General features: G+C 42.4%; 1 protein-coding gene across 2 annotated transcripts in view; it reads left to right on the top strand.

The window, feature by feature from the left end:
- GPLD1 (glycosylphosphatidylinositol specific phospholipase D1) overlaps positions 1-19,324 on the top strand; it is a 74,820-nt gene that overhangs the window by 13,104 nt on the left and 42,392 nt on the right. For both annotated transcript variants that reach the window (XM_082257358.1, XM_082257357.1), the window contains exons 6-12: positions 494-542; positions 2,272-2,326; positions 7,005-7,112; positions 7,203-7,230; positions 7,320-7,459; positions 10,631-10,696; positions 14,761-14,890. In XM_082257358.1, the coding sequence (XP_082113484.1) occupies positions 494-542; positions 2,272-2,326; positions 7,005-7,112; positions 7,203-7,230; positions 7,320-7,459; positions 10,631-10,696; positions 14,761-14,890 (576 nt within the window). The remainder of the gene's footprint in view (positions 1-493; positions 543-2,271; positions 2,327-7,004; positions 7,113-7,202; positions 7,231-7,319; positions 7,460-10,630; positions 10,697-14,760; positions 14,891-19,324) is intronic.

Here is a 19,324-nt window from a genome sequence, read left to right as displayed (position 1 = left end):
CAAGTGCAAAACAGTATTATTTTGATGTTGAATTAAAATAAAAAACTAGAACTACACCGTACACATTGAACATCAATGTACAGTTTGTTAAAAAAAAGTTGAACGTTTGCAGTTGACTTGCACATGTATATCTGTAGGCTAAAGCAATCCCACAATGCAAGCTTACCATTATGTCTTTTGCGTCTTAATTTTCCTTTAGTAAATGAGGCCCAGTGACTGGATAGGTTAAAATGTTTGTCATTAGATCTAATGCCACACATCTGACAATCTTTTATTCCAATCCTATGGCAAACAACACATTTTCCATTTTTCTAATTCTATCAAATACTTTACTACTGATAGTAAGATAATGGTGATAAAACGTTTATATGTTTTATTGCCCATATTCTATAATTTGTTTTTATCCTGCTCTATATATTTTTTCTTGAGATGATATCCTCTGTATATATGGTTTATGTCTGTCAGAAATATTTTCTATCATTTATTTCTTCAGATTGACTTTCATGGCTCATATTCAGAAGCCCATCCAGTTGGTGATTTTGGTAAACATAAATATAATATTACCTTTTATACTATTTAATAAGCATATACTATATATAAATATATAGATATAAAAGTTGAGCAGCATTGTGCCACAGAGATTTTTTTTTTTTTTTTTTATTTAGTGCAGGGATTCTGGGTCCAAATCTCATAAGGGAATGGTCTGCAAAGAGTTTGTATGGACTTGTGTATGTTTCTATAATGGAGTGTGAACAGCAGGGCCACCTCCTTACTACATGATGTCTCAGGCCTCATACTCACTGTTACACTTAGGGCCGGTCGGTTCACACTGGTCCGACGTGCGCTCCGACTTTGAGAGCACAAGTTGCATAACACGTCAGAATCAATGGTTCCCTATGAGAACCATCTTAACTGGTCCGATTTTTGTTGGTCTGACTTTGAAAAAGGTTCCTGCACTACTTTGGTCCGACTTGAGCAAGATTTCAGCCAATTGATTTGAATGTAAGTTGCAACAAACTGATCTGACTTGTGGCATGCGACTTATGCTCTGAGTATCATGAAGGGGAACCCCACACCAAAATAAAAAAAAAATGGCGTGGGACCCCTCCCCCCAAGCAAATAATAAGCACATGGTGTGAAACGCATTTGCTGCTATCCTGTTTGTCTTGCACATGTCGATGTTGGACTTTTTGATTTGAAGAAATAAAACTCAAGTTTCTACTTTCCTGAGACTGGAAGTGCCACTTTCTTTCTACATGCATATGCCCCTCCCCCAAGACCACACTAGTCCCTTTGGTCTGGCATGGATTTTGAAGGGTACCCCACACCATTTTTCATTTTTTTTACGTGGGGTTCTCCCTCAAGATCCATACCAGACTCAAAGGGCTTGGTATGGATCTGGGGGGGGGGGGGGGGCACGCTGTTTTTTTTTTTAAAATACGTTTGGCATGAGGTTTCATCCATACCAGAAGCAAAGGAATTGTTTTGATTGGTCAAAGGACAAGTCGCAATCATTTCATAGTCAGATCCTGTTCATTAAAGTCGCATGAAAGTCGGACATGAAGTCGCAGGGCAAAGGTTGTGCGACTTCCATGTTGGATCAGTGTGAACATAGCCTAACTGTTATTTGTAATGTGGTTGTACATGTATTGGTATATGTACTTTGGCACATAACAACGCATATTTTTCTTACATTTTTACAAAGCTCAAAAATTAAAAATTTCATGTATTCAAAAGTTTTCCCAATTTTACAGCCCGTGCAACTTTAAGGCCTCTTTCACATAGGTGGGCCCTCCACCCCATGTTTAACCCACCTGAAGTCTAAAATACATGCCATGAGCACAATGCTTTGCAGCAAATTTAAAGCAGTATGTTGAGTTGACAGGCGGCACTGCCTGTCAAACTGTCCCATTCAAGGCACAGAGCAGCTGAGAGCCAAACTCTTGGTCTGCAATTGTGGTGCAATAGTTCTATTGTAAATTGCCATTCATAAAAAAAACCCACACATTCAGGAGGCAGCAGGATAGCCTTTTAAACCCCTGACAGCGGCTGCTTAGAACCTCTGAAAAGTGATCCACAGCAGAACACTTTCAGAAAATGGGCTAGTGTAAACTTATTTCTCTTAAACCTTAAATATAATTTCAGTACAACATCTCTTACAATTAAGAACAGGTATGCTAGTCAGGGTAAAATGTTACTAAGATCTCTTTTTGTTGAATAATCACAATGCCATCTACTACCTTGTTTAAACATACACCTTTTATGTCTTAGGTGGTGATGTACTCAGCCAATTTGAACTCGACTTTGATTATCTGGAATCAAAATGGTGAGATGAAGAATAAAAATTAGCAAAGCCAATTCTGATTTGGCCATAAACTAAGGAAAATAAAAGAGTGATAGGACCCTCCAAATGACCTCTTTTTCCCCAACATGTACAGTCTTCTTCCAACTTTGGAAGAAGTGTGCAGTGCTGGCATAGCTCTTTTAAATTATCCCTAAACAATGAGTAGATGTGACATTTTTGTATTCAGTAGATAGTCTGTGAGGCCCCTTTCACACGAACAATCCGATCCGATCCACCTGTCAGTTTTTTAGGCGGATCTGATTGGATCCTCCATACATCCCTATGGGGCAGACATGTCCGCTGAAACCCGCTGCTATCCGATTCCGATCCGGTCCGTGAAATCCGGACGGATGGAAACCCTATTTCCAGCAGATCGGATCGGATGGGATCGGATGAGAACGGACAGGAGGTCTGTTCCCATCCGATTCCCCCATAGAGAACAGCGGGGATCTGACAGCTCTGTCTCTGCACACAGAGCGGAGACGGAGCTGTCGTCCGCCTGCTCATCGGGGATCGATCCCCCGCTGAGCAGCACGGAGTCCGCTGACAGAGGCGGACCGTGTGATAGGAGCCTTAAACTGTTTTTTTTTTATTACTTTTTTTGCGATAAGTGTCCCACTAACACCATTTGGCACAACTGAACTAAAATATTAGGCTGTCTAAAACTCCTACTTTGTATGACAAGTTTCAAATACACATGGGTTGATTTACTAAAACTGGAGAGTGCACGGTAGCCAATCAGCTTCTAGCTTTGGCTTGGTCAATGAACCACTTCTGGAAGGTTTTATCCCCTTAATGACCACAACATTTTTTGCGATTCGGAACTGCATTCATTTGACAGACAATTGCGCGGTCATGCAATGCTCTACTCAAATAAAAAAGATATAATTTTTTTTTCCCATAAATAGAGGTTTCTTTTGGTGGTGTTTGATTACCTGTACAATTTTTAGTTTTTGTGCTATAAACATTTCAGCAACAATTCTGAAAAAAAGAAACAATATTTTTCACATTCTGCTATATATCATTACCGATATAAAAAGAAATGTAAGAATCAAATTTTTTCATCCCTTTAGGCCAATTTGTATTCTGCTACATATTTTTGGTAAAAAAAAAAATCCCAATAAGTGTATTTTGATTGGTTTGAACAAAAGTTATCGCGCTTTCAAACTAAAGGAGAGATTTATGTCATTTTTATTTATTTATTTATTTTTTTACTAGTAATGGCAGCGATCAGCGATTTTTAGCAGGACTGCGACATTGCGGCGGACAGAATGGACACCTAACTGACATTTTTGGGGGGACCAGTGACATTACTACAGTAATCAGTGCTAAAAATATGCAGTTACTGTAATAATTACACTGGCAGGGAAGGGGTTACCTCAGGGACGATCAAAGGGTTAAGTGTATGCCTAGGAGGTATTCTCTAACCGTGAGAGGGATGGACTTGTGGAATCAACACAGAGACCTGTGATCCTAAATAGTAGGATTACAGGCACTCTGTGCTGATTCCTGAGAACAACGGTCTGCAGTGTTACAGCAGACTGCTGTTCTCTTTCCACGGGAAGTGATCGCGGGGGCCCGGCAGCAATTGCGGCCATCGGCCCCACGAATCAGCTTCCCCGCTGGCTAATGGCGGCACGCGCGCTACCGGGGGATCGCTCCCGTGGATCGCTGTACAGGTGCAGCGACTCCCGCAGCCGAGCCAGCCTGCTGCAGCCACTCACCAAAAAAAGTTGCCTCCCACTCTCGGGGATCAGGCAAATAAGGCTCAATGTTAGCACTCTGGTCAGCTGAATGGCTATTGGAATAACAACCTCTTCATTCACCTCGTCCCGGTCAAGCCGATTGAGTGTATGAAAAATAAAGCAGCCTCACGTAGTGCAATATCATTTAAACTAATGATGTTTTATTAAATATAAGATAATACACTCACATTATAAAGACTTTCAGTAAGCTTTCAATAAAATCAGAGACCGCAGTGTCTCCGGCGCCTCTCACCCTCTCCACGCTGGTCATCCGGGAACACTCATCAGTCATTCGGCTATTTTCGAATGCTGTACAGCCACAACAAGCGCATTTCGTCATTTAGACTTAGTTATTTTTCATACACACGATCTGCTTGACCGGGACGAGGTGAATGAAGAGGTTGTTATTCCAATAGCCATTCAGCTGACCAGAGTGCTAACATTGAGTGTTATTTGCCTGATCCCCGAGAGTGGGAGGTAACTTTTCCTGGTGAGTAGCTTCACGATTAGGAGTGTGAATACTTAGTGGTGGTGGATCTGAAGTTGTGCCGTTTCTGTATTCTGCACTGGGATACCTGGGTTCTCCATTCCAAGTTCATGGACTCTCTTTTCTTTCGTTCATGTTAATGGACTTTTTATGTATTTTTTAATTTATATTATATGTATAGTTTATTTTATTTATTTATTGAGCACTACTGAATTCTTGTAGTGTGTATTTGGGCATACTTGTGAGAGTTCCTTTCAAATTAATATAGGCTTACCTATAGGTAAAACTTAAAGATGTAAGTGTACTTCCTCTTTAATGTCCCAGGTCTGTGATCAGACCTGGGAGAGTGAAAACCATAACAGAAACTCATAGGGTGAGCTGCATGCAAGTTTTCTGAAAGAGAGTGCACTGACAGTACAGGAGAAAGCAGAATGATGATTTATGAGAGTGCTGCTGCCCCTTCATTTTCTAATCAGTAGGACTGGGGTGTGTTTTGACTAGCGTCTTTGACCACGCTGTGCAGCTGTTGAACTGGAGGTTTAGGATCTGACTGTGTTGATGACTGTCATGCATGCCTGGTTATCAATAATGGCCACAAAGAATTACAAATGTTTTGACAGGTAAAACCGTTCCCAAATATGCATTTCAACCATGTTCTGAGCTGCATGCCTGGAGTTCAGCTTTAAAATGGTTGTAAACCTCAGACATGAAATAGAAACAAAGTAGATCCTTCTACACTGCGTAGTTGTCTCTATCCACAGCACTGAGTGTGATTTCTCTCTGCTGCCTCATTCCTCAGTTATCTGCATGAGTCACTTCTGACAGCGTTTCCTGACTCAAAGAGATATTGATGGGGGAATTGAGCTCTGGCACACAGCCTGTTATTGACAGCCACAGCTGTGTATGTTCCCATGTACTGTGGGTATTTGTGCGTGTCCCTTTCCTCAAGTCAAGGTTTAGAGCTCTCATCACTGAATTCTGCTTCGTTAGACTTCAGATCCTGCTTTTCAGAGCTGAGAGATGCTGTGTAAAATTTGTATTTTGGAAGACTGTACAGAAGAGATGCTTAAAGATAAACAGGTAAAACTTATGTAGGAGGCTTTGTTTCATCCCTGTGTATCACCTGATGATAGTACTTCATTAGAGTAGATGTAAGGGTTTTCAACCACTTTAAGCTATTTTCTGTCAGAATTGGTGACTGCAATTATATGCAACTAAATAAAAAAAGAAAGAGTTCTCGTATGGTAAGATAAGTATCCTTGGGATGAGCCAGTTCAATATAATGGCCATGTGTATTTCCTCTGTCTAGGTGTAGTATATAGCCTGACGTTGACATGGGTGGCTAAGCATTGCAGTACCCAAGTATATGGCTGTGCTATTGTAAACGTGTACAGCATACAGCCATATGCAAAAAAATGTAAAATAAAAAAACTGGCCCGTTTGCAAGAGCCCTTATAACTTATAGACTCGATTCAGACCAGCGCGACTTGTCAGGCGACTTGTCAGCCTGACAAGTCGCGGTCCATTGACTGCTACAGGACCCGTTCTAATAGGAGCGACACGAGTCGCTCCGACTTAAAAAAAGGGTCCTGTACTACTTCGGGGCGACCTCGGAGCGACTTGCATAGACATTTATTATATGAAGTCTGTGCAAGTCGCGCCGAAGTCGCGGTGCACTGGACTTCACAAGTCGCCCCCGAAGTAGTACAGAGTCGTGTGGCCATAGTGTGAACCGACTCATAAAGTAAAGGCCATAAGCTTGGTACAAACAACATTATTATTATCATTAGAATGCAGCATTTATTAAGTGCCAAAAAGTTTGTGCAATGCTTTACAAAATAACCACTGCCAATGTATTGTATACGTAATGCATAGTAACAGGTTCAAAATAATGGTATCTCCATGAGAAACTTAGTTTTACTTTTCTTATGCTCCCCCGCTGCTCTGTTGTGGTGTTTAGGAGTGATGTTGGATGCTTTTGGATCTCCTCATGCCCCGTAATACTAGGTATTTTTTATTTATTTTTTTAGTGGGCATCAGGCCTTAGATGGTTAATTTTTTTCCCCATTTAGCCAGTGGGCTGAATGAAAAAAAAAAAAAAACAATCTCCTCCATGATCTACACAAACAAAAAGCCAAAAGCTTTCCTGCTTGTCCATCCGACAGTTGACTTTTGCTAAACATGGACAGACAAACACTGATCAAATTTAGGCCGGTCCCTGCTAAACCAGCTAATATTCAATCTGCCTATGAGCAAATTAGGTATAAGCTGTTGGCTGAGTCACGATTGAATTAGTCCTGTTGTTTTGCTCTGCATGGCTTTTTTCAGCACAGCCGTACAAAGCAGTGATAATTTGCCATGTGGTTGCTATTGGTAACTGGACCCCACCAATTCCTTTTTGCCTTATTGAATTAGCTCTTGTTTCTAGGTATATTCCCGTAAAGGACCTTTTTAACATATATGAAGAATTCTACAATGAGACAGTCATTGACAAGAGAACAATCATTGACTGTATGTACATCCTCTTCCTGCAAGTGTGAGTAGAGCACAGCACTACAGTCGCATAAGCAAAAAAAAGTATTTTTTTAATAAATAAATGATGTTTTATGTTTTTTTTTGTTTTTAGCTATGGTGAATATTTTGCTGTTTCTAAGGTAATTCTACTTTATTAGAATAATATCCAGATGATAAGTTCTTATGCAAATGGGAATGTTACAGTATGTTTCATTTGATTGCTTTGTAGCTCTACACTACGTATGCTACAAAATCCCCCTTTTTGGAGGAACGATTCCATGAATACTTTCTGGGTGGTGTTGATGACATGGCGTTTTGGACAACAAACATATTTCAGTTCACTAGTCTCATGTTGGATAATGGTACTAGGTAAGTCATACTGGGCTGTTATGCTGTATTCTTCACAGAACCCCCCCCCCCCCAATCACACAGTCCCCCATCATAGAGCGCCCCCAATCACATGGTCTCCTCTTCAATTCAGAACCCAACCTTTTTGCTCCGGCAGTGGAGCAGAGGACAGGAGGTGGAGGAGGTATGGAGGAGGCGTACTTCCGTCCTCGCCTGAATGCTGGGGGCAGCCCTGCATGCTGCTTGCCATGGATCAGAGTTATGCATTACCATGGTGTGCACCCTGCCCTAGAGTGTCCTATTAAAAATGGAAGGGGACTCCATCCTTTACCATTTAGGCAGAACGGATCAGAGGTGGTCGGTTGTAATAGGACAGCACGTGTCATCCGCCTCCTCTGCTCCGATCAGCAGGCGATCTGTTAGTTAATGGGGACCCTGATGTGTGGGGGAACTCTAATGGGGACCCTGATGTAAGAGGGAGCTCTTATGGGAGCCCTAATGTAAGAGGGGACTCCAATGTGGGGGGCTTTTAACCACTTGCCACCAAATCACCTACCTAGAACATCTTTTGACTTCAAGTGGTTGTATCGGGGGTAACTTAATAATTTAAAAAAATGAATTAAAGTTCCCCTCGTCCCCTTCGTCCCCCATGCTTGCTCGCAAAGGTGAAACGCGCGTGTCGGTCCCGCCCGCAGGCAGACAGTGATCATTCGAACGTCAAATCATGGGCAGTAATTCTAGCACTAGACTGCCTCTGCAAATCTAAAGTGGTAACCTGTAAAACAGGGGTGCCCAACCTTTTGAAGAGCGAGGACCACTTAAGCGACTTGGTAACTGGTCATGGTCCACAATGAGCATAGCGGGCTGATGACAGGTTCGTGTCCACTCTGCATATGCAGAGCAGACATGGACACAGCCTACTCTACTCTATGGGCCTGCGATCCGATCCTCTCAGACGGTAGGGGACAAATCCCCTTTTATTTTGTTTTTAGCTGATCGGATTGGAGGTAGGCGGTTTTAAATGGACACAAGTCTGTTTACATCTGCCGCTCCATAGAGGTGAATGGAGGGTCCAATTGGGTCAGACCGATCACGCGAAAAGGGCCTAAGGCTGCTTTCACACTGAAGCGCTGCAGTTTACCCACACAACGGGTGCAGCGCAGTGCATCTGTGGCATTCCTGTAGGTTAGCTGCACTTTACCATAGACTTCTATTATATCATGTGGGTGTGGTGCATTTTCTGAAAGCGCACCAAACACAAGTAATAACAGAAGTCTATGACTCAGTGCTGCCCAGTAACCACTGCAGAACGGATATGCCCATTTATACAGTAATATCTTGGTTTGCGAGCATAATTCGTTCCAGAAGCATGCTTGTAATCCAAAGCACTCGTATATCAAAGCGAATTTCCCCATAAGAAATAATAGAAACTCAGATGATTCATTCCACAACAATGTATTCATATAAAAATGATTACGGCAATACAAAATACAGTATAAAGTGTACTGTAAAAATGAAACAAATCAACCTGAACTTCAAAATACAGTACTGTACCTCCCTCCTCTGCCTGTTAGCTCTGTCAGCTCTGTCAACTCCACGATCCTCCCCTCCTGCTGCTATCATATTTATAATACAGTTCCATATAAGCATGCCATCCCCTCTGTTAAATAACATTATGTGTCCCTGTGCCTGTGCTGTATATAAAAGATGCCAATTTCTACCTATACTGTATCAGAGCATCTCCCGGCACTCACGTGACTCCTCGGCTGGCGTCGGCACCGCCAGCCGGGGAGAGCAGTGAGACAAGGAGTCCTGTGAGCTCCAGGAGATGCTCTGATATAAGGTATAATCTGTTGTACTAAACCACTTTAACATTGTGAGTGTAATACTGCTTGTATATCAAGACAGCGCTCGCATATCAAGGCAAAATATAAAAAAAAAAAATGTTGCTCATCTTTTAAAATGCTCGTCAACCAGGTTACTCGCAAACCAAAGTATTACTGTACACTATGACTTTAGTAATAAACTTACCGTTAATAACAGTCTTCCATTCAGGTTTAGCTGGCTGTTGCTGTCCCAGGCAGAGTGGATTTGGTATCATTCCCCCTTTGACAGGAGCTGTCGCTATACAGGAAGCATTGCTTCCTCTACTGCTGGCTTCATTCACAACACTGATGCTCTGGGATGGTGGGTCAGCAACCCACAATTTAGACTTGCCAACTCGCCATCCCAGAGCAGGAGGTTGCAGGACACATCAGAGAGTTGGGCACCCCTGCTGTAAAGGCTTTTAAAATTTCACCTATGGATAGTAAAAGTTACGTCGTTTGTCGCCATTGCATTGGTGTGTGCAATTTTAAAGCATGGCATGTTTGGTATCCATTTACTCGCCGTAACATCATCTTTTATATTTTAAACATTTTTGGGTATGTACTGTTTTTTTGCATTAATATTCAAAAAAGTGTATTTTTTCCCAAAAATTGCATTTTAAAAACCACTGCGCGAATACTGTGTGAGATAAAAATTGCAAAACCCACCAATTTATTCTCTAGGGCCTCTGCTTTAAATAGAAATGTATAATGTTTGGGATTCGAAGTAATTTTTTAGCAAAAAAAAATTTTTTGTTACATGTAAAAAAAAGTGCCAGAAAAAGCCTGGTCTTTAAGTGGTAAAAGAAAGGGGACTCTGATGTAGGAAGGACTTTGATGGAGACTCTGATAAAAGGGGGGCTCTGATAGGGACTCTGATGTAAGTGGGGACTCTGATGGGCTCAAATTTGTTTTTTTGAAATTCAAAATTTGAAATTTCTTTGCTTCCTTTACTGATGTTTTTTCATTTATTTAATTTATTTATTTAAATGTGATTCATTAATTTATAGAACTGATTTTTTTGACCTGTAAATATTTGTAAAATATATGATGTGGGTCTTGTACTTAAAAGTTTGAAGATCCCTAAACTAGAAAAAGCATGCAGACAGTAAAAATAAAAACACAAACACCATACTGCATGTGCCAGGGAGTCTCTTACTAGGACAGAATATCAGTCCAGAGAATAAAGAGAAAATCAGAAATGACAGCTCCCACATTAACCTGTATATTGATTTAATGCATAGATCTCAAAGCTCAAACAATTTGCACAAAAAAGTGTAGTGACTACATTAATGGATGTACTCATTCTGTTTTTCATCTCACTTAGTGAATGCTACTTGCCAGAAAATCCTATCTTTATACAGTGCAACAATGAGAAAAGAGACCCCAAAGTGTGAGTAAAATCACTGAAAACTCTGTATCTGAACTGTTTTTAAATGTAACACTTTATAAAATATATTTACATAAACATATTGATAAACCTTTGTTCATTGCTCTTTTGCTGATTCTACTGTGCAAAGCAAAACAGCCAAGTGCCAAGTTTAGAAACCCTTCTCATATGGTTCAATGAACCCTAAAGAATATGGGTAGGAAAGCTGCACTAAGCACAGCCAGAGGCATATAGGGCTCATAAATGATGTAAAAACATGTGCTTGCCAATGATTTGATAGTAGCAAAATGGTTTAAAGAGTAACCACTGTGTGCCAGATTGTAAATTGCCAGCAATATTATAACAAGATGGAACTACTTGTGCTCTATCTTTAGCTAAGTAGGTTTAGATATTTAGATAGTGCTCTGGAAATTCTTTGTCATATATACATTTTTTTCTGTGAATATTTTATCTTAACCACTTAAGCCCCGGAAGATTCTACCCCCTTCCTGACCAGGGGGTATTTTGCGATTCGGCACTGCGTGACTTTAACGGACAATTGCGCGGTCGTGCGATGCTGTACCTAAACGAATTTGACGTCCTTTTTTTCCCACAAACAGAGCTTTCTTTTGGTGGTATTTGATCACCTGTGCGATTTTTTGATCACGCGCTATAAACAAAAAAAGAGCGTCAATTTTGCAAAAATAACAATATTTTTCACATTTTTTTATATGAAATTCCCCCCCAAAAAAATGTAAAAATCTAAATTTTTTAACATTTTTGGCCAATTTGTTTTATGCTACATATGTTTGGTAGAAAAACAATCGCAAAAAGCATATTTTGATTGGTTTGCGCAAAAGTTATCGCGTTTACTAACAAAGGGAAAGATTTTTGTAATTTTTGTTGTTTTTTTTTTAACGCGTAATGGCGGCGATCTGCAATTTTTTTGCGGTACTGTGACATTGCGGCAGACAGATCGGACCCTTGATTGACATTTTTGACACTTTTGGGGTTACCAGTGACATTTCTACAGTAATCAGTGCTATACATATGCACTGTTACTGTAAAATTACACTGGCAGTGAAGGGGTTAACTTTATTTGAGAGGGAGGGGTGGTGTGTGTCCCTAGGGGCGTGATTCTAACTGTGATTGGCTGTGGCTTGAGCTGTAGGAACAGTGATCAACGGTCCTACATAGTAGAACCGTATGATCACTGTTTCTACACAGGGGAGAATGACAGGCAGCTTGTTTACACTAGCCGCCTGCCTTTCTCCCTCTCCACCGACGATTGCCAATTGACCGGCGGACATCGGGTCCGCCGGTCACACGCGCGGGGGGGTCCGTGACCACGCGGGAGCGCGCCTCCGGCGGCGCGCGCTCGCTCCCCAGAGCCTCACAGGCTCGTGACGTATAGGGGCTGACCGGCAAGTGGTTAAAGTGGTTGTAAAGCCTCAAGGTTTTTCACCTTAAGGCTTCGTTCACACTTAGGCTTCATCGCCACGATTCTGCCCAGGATTCCTCAATCGCTGCAAATTACAGGATGCGCTTGTGATCACGTTACTTTGATTGCCATTGCCATTGAAGGTAACAGGATCACAAGCGCATCCCGCGATTTGCGGCGAATCGGGAATCACTGGCAGAATCATGGCGATTCCGCCCATAACCCCCGGACGCCAAGGTGCGCATACAGCCTAATATATTCTATGCTTTAGGGGAAAAACCTTCTGTGCTGCAGCTCCCCCCTGACACCCCCCCCCCCTTTTTTCTTACCTGAGCCCGATCCGATCCAACAATGTGCTCCAGCCGCTGTCTCTCTCCTCATTGGACAGATTTTCATAGCAGCAGGAGCCATTGCTGTCAATCCAGTGATACCGGAGCGGGGGGTGGGACCGAGTCCCGCTGTCTGTGTCAATGGACACAGCAGCAGGAATCGGAAGCGAGCCTTGTGTCAATGGACACAGCAGTGGGAATCATGAGCGAGCCTTGTGTCAATGGACACAGCAGCAGGAATTGGAATCAAGCCTTGTGTCAATGGACACAGCAGCGGGAATTGGAATCAAGCCTTGTGTCAATGGACACAGCAGCGAGAATCGGAATCAAGCCTTGTGTCAATGGACACAGCAGCGGGAATTGGAATCAAGCCTTGTGTCAATGGACACAGCAGCGGGAATCGGAATCGAGCCTTGTGTCAATAGACACAGCAGCGGGAATCGGAATCGAGCCTTGTGTCAATGGACACAGCAGTGGGAATCGGAATCGAGCCTTGTGTCAATGGACACAGCAGTGGGAATCGGAAGCGAGCCTTATGTCAATGGACACAGCAGCAGGAATCATGAGTAAGCCTTGTGTCAATGGACACAGCAGCGGGAATTGAAAGCGAGTTTGCACAGGTGCCCCAGAGAAAGCGGCTTTCTGTGGGGGCACCCGATGAAGAGGAGGGACCTGGAGCACTGGCGGGGCACCCCAGAAGAAGAGAATCGGGGCTGCTCTGTACAAAACAATTGCAGAGAGCAGGTAAAAAGAAAAAAAAAAGGGTTTACAATCCCTTTAACTTTTCAGGTACAGATATAAAGATAAAAAGTCTAGTATTCGACATTACAAGGAAAAGTTGACAAGAGCAGGTAGTTATTGCGGCAGGTCACAAGGCATCTTCTAGATCACATCAAACACAAGGCTTGTGGGCCAAAACCAGCCCACCAGGCCATTTCATGTGGCCCTCAGACCTCATACCCAGAATGTGCCAGCTGACTCCAGCCCTCTTCTGGACCTTGCACTTTCTGCTTCCAAGCTTCACCCTCAGCTTCTTCCTGGTAGCAGCAGGTAAGGAGGGGGTGCGCTGTGATGTATGGAAGGGTGGGGGACTCTACTTCTGATGGGGGGGGGGGGTGTTTACATCTGATGTAAGGGGGTGGGGTGCTCTAGACATCTAGTCTGACAGATATAACTGGTCCTTTGAGAGCAACCACATATTAAGTGGAGCACATAATCCCATGCTCTATGTATCTAGGACTTAAGGGTCTAACGAAAAGGACTGTCTAGGTTACAGATCCTAATAGATGAGCAAAAGATCTTTAATCCAAATAGCAAATAAGGCCCATCATCCAAGGACTAGAAATAAAGAGTGTTTGTGGGCTTGAAGATGTAAAAGGAATTTAGGATGGAATAGTATAAGGTGGGAGGGTAGAAGGGTGGATAAGAAAAAAAAAGGGAATGGAGAGAGGGAAGATGAATAAAAAAGTCGGAAAAGGCATAAAGGGACATATTGAAGGGGTTGGTTATGGAGTTAGGACAGGATAAAGAAGAACGCTATACTATATTGTTGCTATCCAACTCTGAATTCCCCAGCTCCCGGAGAAAGGCACCCTTTTACTAGAGTCAGAAAAAGGCTTTGCCGGGTACTGTTGTGCTTAAAATGCTTGTATTGGGGTGTAAAGGGATCCAGATTCACACTTCAACTGAACTCATTTAATTAATAAGTCAGAGTCTGATAGGATAGGTGGAGAAGGAACTGGGCTAGAGTATAATCAAGTTAATAAGTGGAGGCATCAAATATTATACTGTGGACTTCCCTCCAGAACTGTTGGAGCTCTGAGCAAGGCCACCAAATATGTATCGCTGTGCCCTCTTCTCTCTCATATCTCCAGCATTGATCCAAATATTACATTTTTTATTTAAAGAATTAATAAAATTGACCATAAAGCATTATCATTTTCAGTTAAACTGCATAGCACAGTAGGAGGTTAGGTTGTAGAAGGGTTTGGTGTTAATAACAGCAATATTCTCAAGGGCTAAATGACAGCCATGCCTGTGAAGTCTAATTTTTTCACAAGCTAAAATTCTATTGCTGCCTGTTAACAGGCAAAACATACAGAGGAACATAGGATTCAAGTAGAGTAAGTAAACTGTCTACCTGACACTTCCAAATTATGTGTCATCACTATAAGAACCAAACGCTGTAGCTACCTCACCTACCCCTTGCCTTCACAAGAACAATACTACAGTACGGTTGCTGTTTAACTAAAACCCTTTGATAGTGTTGCCTATAGAAGGGCAATTTCAACTATTTCAAAATTACTACTACATTGCAGTCCCAGAAGAAAGCTATTGCAGAAGACCGAATACTACAAAGACTATAATACATCAGCCGTGGCATCATCTGGAGCAGATATTGTAACAACAGATTCTGGAGTTTACTTTCACATGAGTCCGTGGGCAGAGGTAAAAGTGCCATTTCCATTTCTACTTTCTAACTCATTTGTGATGTTTCTTAAAGAATCACCCATGTATTTTGTCCCATCTTTCTAGGTGACCTGTGACACTAACTCTGATGTCAGAGGTGGCGCCACCCCATTTAGAGCTAAGTTGCCCGACCACAGTTAGCAGGGAGATGGGGGAGACAGGCTGCTTTAACAGACGCACTTTTTCCTGGTTCCCAGCATTTGTCCATGGCAAATGTCGGCAATAGGGGTGCAGAGGGAGGTAAGCCTCTTGATGCTTGCCATGGGCAAGTGTTGGGAGCCAGAAACAAAAGTGCAGCTGTCAAAGCACCCTGTCTCCTCCATGTCCTTGCTAGCTGTGGTGTCGGGCAGCTGTATGCCAAGGGGGGAAGTTCTAACTGCAGGGAGTTAACAACCAGTTCCAAAAGGATTGTCCACAGGTTTAGAGTCTGTTCACATCAACAAAATGTTTGTAGCTAGAAAACAGCTACACGGTATTTCAGTTGTTTCTAGCCTACTCCCTATTAATCTGAATGATCTTGAGGTTTGTAAATTTATTTTGTGAAGCCCCCCCCCCCCCCACATTTACTTCCTTGAATTCTGTAACATGTATTCATCATGCCCTGTGAGTTGGCACTGCTGTGTCAGATAATTTACAGAGCCTGCCTTCTGAACTACAGAGGTGCTGAGAAGAGGAGTCTCAGGAGGCAGAGGCAGTACAAGAATCACAGCTTGCAGGCAGCAAGGCACCATGGGATACGTAGTGTAACGTAACCGCAACCCACACTGTACTTGTGGACTTCCGTCAGTATACGGCTTCCTCCCAGTCGTGAACATAGATATCAGATTTTCCCAGCCGCCCCCATACAAAGCTAGCCAACAATTTAGCTTGTACTGGAAATGACCCCATCAGGTCAGGGGTTGCCTGATTACATTATCATATGCAGATGAAATTGTATACATAAATGGAATTAACCTGAACTAATCATCTAGCCATCTGGACAGACAGAATATGCGAGTTCATTAACATTTAACAATGGAACAGACAGGCTTAACAGAATCCACAACACATCTCAATACACAAACAATAGGGAGGGCCTGTCTCTGCCACTGAAGTACAATACACATTAGCATTAGGGTAAATACAGACCCCATTTGAAGCAATCCAAGCCATATTCTCAGTGTCCATTAGGTATCTGTCACATAGTGTGTGTCTTTCACTCCCAGTGACGGCGAGTACCGTCACACATAGTCCTTAGAAATTGAAAGTAACCAGCAGAGAAGAAGCTGCAAAGCATGCAGGGAATCCAGGAAGTTGTGGAAAGAGATGTCACAGCTGTGCCTCTCCAATCAAAAATGCTTTGCATTAATTCAGAAAATAAAAAGCATTCTCTGAATGGTGCTTGTGCTGAGAAGCAAACCTCCTGTGTTCACAATGTATCAGGCCAGCCACCAGTGGCGACTCCTCGGTCCTCCTGGCTTCCTCCTCCCCAGAGTCCCCCAGCCAATGGCATCGGGTAGGTCACCGGTCCGATTGCGGAAGTTCCGATCACGCGGCGGCGGCTCTCGCTCTCCTGTCCTGGCTGTCACACAGTGTGTCCTCTCTCTGTGCCCGGCGGGAACGGAAGGTGATCGTGATGCCGGGGCGGTGCATCGCCCCCATGCGTCACGTCACCAGGTCCATGTCCTCCTGTGATTGGTCCAGGCTGGAGTCTGGACCAATCAGAGACCGGACATCAGTAAAGTGGGGAGTGTCGGGGCGCATTGCTCTGCGCCCCGATGACCCCCAGAAGAGCGCCAATCGGCACCTCTGCTAGCGGAGGGTGGAGTCAAACCCCCCCCCCCCATACACAGCACTGAGTTCGGTGCCCCTAGTGGGCAAAAAAATACAATTTTTTTTTAAATCTTTTTTTTTCCTTCTTCTTTTGTTGGGGGGGGGGGGGTGGCGCCCCTGCGCCCCCTATCGGCCGGCCGCCACTGCCAGCCACTCAGCATGGGACCCTAGTGGAGGTTACTAAAGTAGCAGTGTCTACTTCAGGGATTTCCAGTTTGCAGGAGTATCGGCCAGGTATGGTAAATGTACAAATGTAACTATGTAAAAATATACAATGTCTGGAATTCTTCTTTAATGCTATGAAAGAATGGTTCTATGATTTTCTTTATTACCAGTCGTATGATTGCTAGTTAAAAATCAGCAACACACAATACAAATATTTCAGTTTCGGATGGTTATTGGCAAGCTGACTCATATACTGACTTCATATAGAATATCAGTTAGAATGGTGAGATATTATTCCTAAAATCTCAACTTCTGCTCAGCTGCTGAGGCAAGTCAAAGTCCACAATAATAGCTTCTTGCCATAATAATATACTGTATATAATATGTAAATATTTGAAAAAGGCGTAAATATTGCTAGTCGGTACCCTCATCCCAAGTGAAATGATATGGTAAAGACATAATTTGCCAAAGCCTGGAGAGAAGGGAAACCAACAGGCAGGGACCAATACCGGGGGGAGGAAGGGGGGGCCCAGGGGGATTTTTATGGTACCGTATGAATGGGAGTGTACTCTTCCATAAAAAAAAGTTTCTTTATTGTGTCACAACATAGTACAAAGTTAAAAACAATTTACAAACCCGATTCCAAAAAAGTTGGGACACTGTACAAATTGTGAATAAAAACAGAATGCAATAATGTGGAAGTTTCAAATTTCAATATTTTATTCAGAATACAACATAGATGACATATCAAATGTTTAAACTGAGAAAATGTATAATTTTAAGGGAAGAATACGTTGATTTTAAATTTCATGGCATCAACACATTTAAAAAAAGTTGGGACAAGGCCAAGTTTACCACTGTGTGGCATCCCCTCTTCTTTTTATAACAGTCTGCAAACGTCTGGGGACTGAGGAGACAAGTTGCTCAAGTTTAGGAATAGGAATGTTTTCCCATTCTTGTCTAATACAGGCTTCTAGTTGCTCAACTGTCTTAGGTCTTCTTTATTGCATCTTCCTCTTGATGATGCGCCAAATGTTTTTATTTGGGTGAAAGATCTGGACTGCAGGATGGCCATTTCAGTACCTGGATCCTTCTTCTACGCAGCCATGATGTTGTAATTGATGCAGTATGTGGTCTGGCATTGTCATGCTGGAAAATGCAAGGTCTTCCCTGAAAGAGACGACGTCTGGATGGGAGCATATGTTGTTCTAGAACTTGGATATACCTTTCAGCATTGATGGTGCCTTTACAGATGTGTAAGCTGCCCATGCCACACGCACTCATGCAACCCCATACCATCAGAGATGCAGGCTTCTGAACTGAGCGCTGATAACAACTTGGGTTGTCCTTGTCCTCTTTAGTCCGGATCACATGGCATCCCCGTTTTCCAAAAAGAACATCAAATTTTGATTCGTCTGACCACAAAACAGTTTTCCACTTTTCCACAGTCCGTTTTAAATGAGCCTTGGCCCAGAGAAAACACCTGCGCTTCTGGATCATGTTTAGATATGGCTCCTTTCTTGGCCTATAGAGTTTTAGCAACGGCGAATGGCACGGTGGATTGTATTCACCGACTATGTTTTCTAGAAGTATTCCTGAGCCCATGTTGTGATTTCCATTACAGTATCATTCCTGTATTTGATGCAGTGCTGTCTAAGGGCCCGAAGAGCACGGGCATCCAGTATGGTTTTCCGGCCTTGACCCTTACGCACAGAGATTGTTCTAGATTCTCTGAATCTTTGGATGATATTATGCACTGTAGATGATGATAACTTCAAACTCTGCAATTTTTCTCTGAGAAACTCCTTTCTGATATTGCTCCACTATTTTTCACTGCAGCATTGGGGGAATTGGTGATCCTCTGCCCATCTTGACTTCTGAGAGACACTGCCACTCTGAGAGGCTCTTTATATTCCCAATCATGTTGCCAATTGACCTAATAAGTTGCAAATTGGTCCTCCAGCTGCTCCTTATATGTACATTTAACTTTTCCAGCCTCTTATTGCTACCTGTCCCAACTTTTTTTTTTAAATGTGTAGCTCTCATAAAATCCAAAATGAGCCAATATTTGGCATTACATTTCAAAATGTCTCACTTTCAACATTTGATATGTTATCTATATTATATTGTGAATAAAATATAAGTTTATTAGATTTGTAAATTAGTCCATTCCTTTTTTACTCACAATTTGTACAGTGTCCCAACTTTTTTTGGAATTGGGTTTGTATATGGATTATAATCACAGCTACATTACCATGAGGATACATGATAAAACATTTCACATAAAGCATGAAGCAGATGACTGCAACATGGTCCTGCCCGACATGTTTTGCGGTCATGTACCGCTTTTTCAGGAGCATAGAATTTGAAGGGAACCAAATCATCCTACAAACACAAAAAATAATAAACATACAAAATACAATGACATTAAAGTTT

The sequence above is a fragment of the Pelophylax lessonae genome (assembly GCF_965119305.1).
Source record: "Pelophylax lessonae genome assembly, chromosome: 5".
Taxonomy (NCBI): Eukaryota; Metazoa; Chordata; class Amphibia; order Anura; family Ranidae; genus Pelophylax; species Pelophylax lessonae.
Note: the sequence above shows the minus strand (reverse complement) of the source record. Positions and strands in the feature narration are given on the sequence as shown.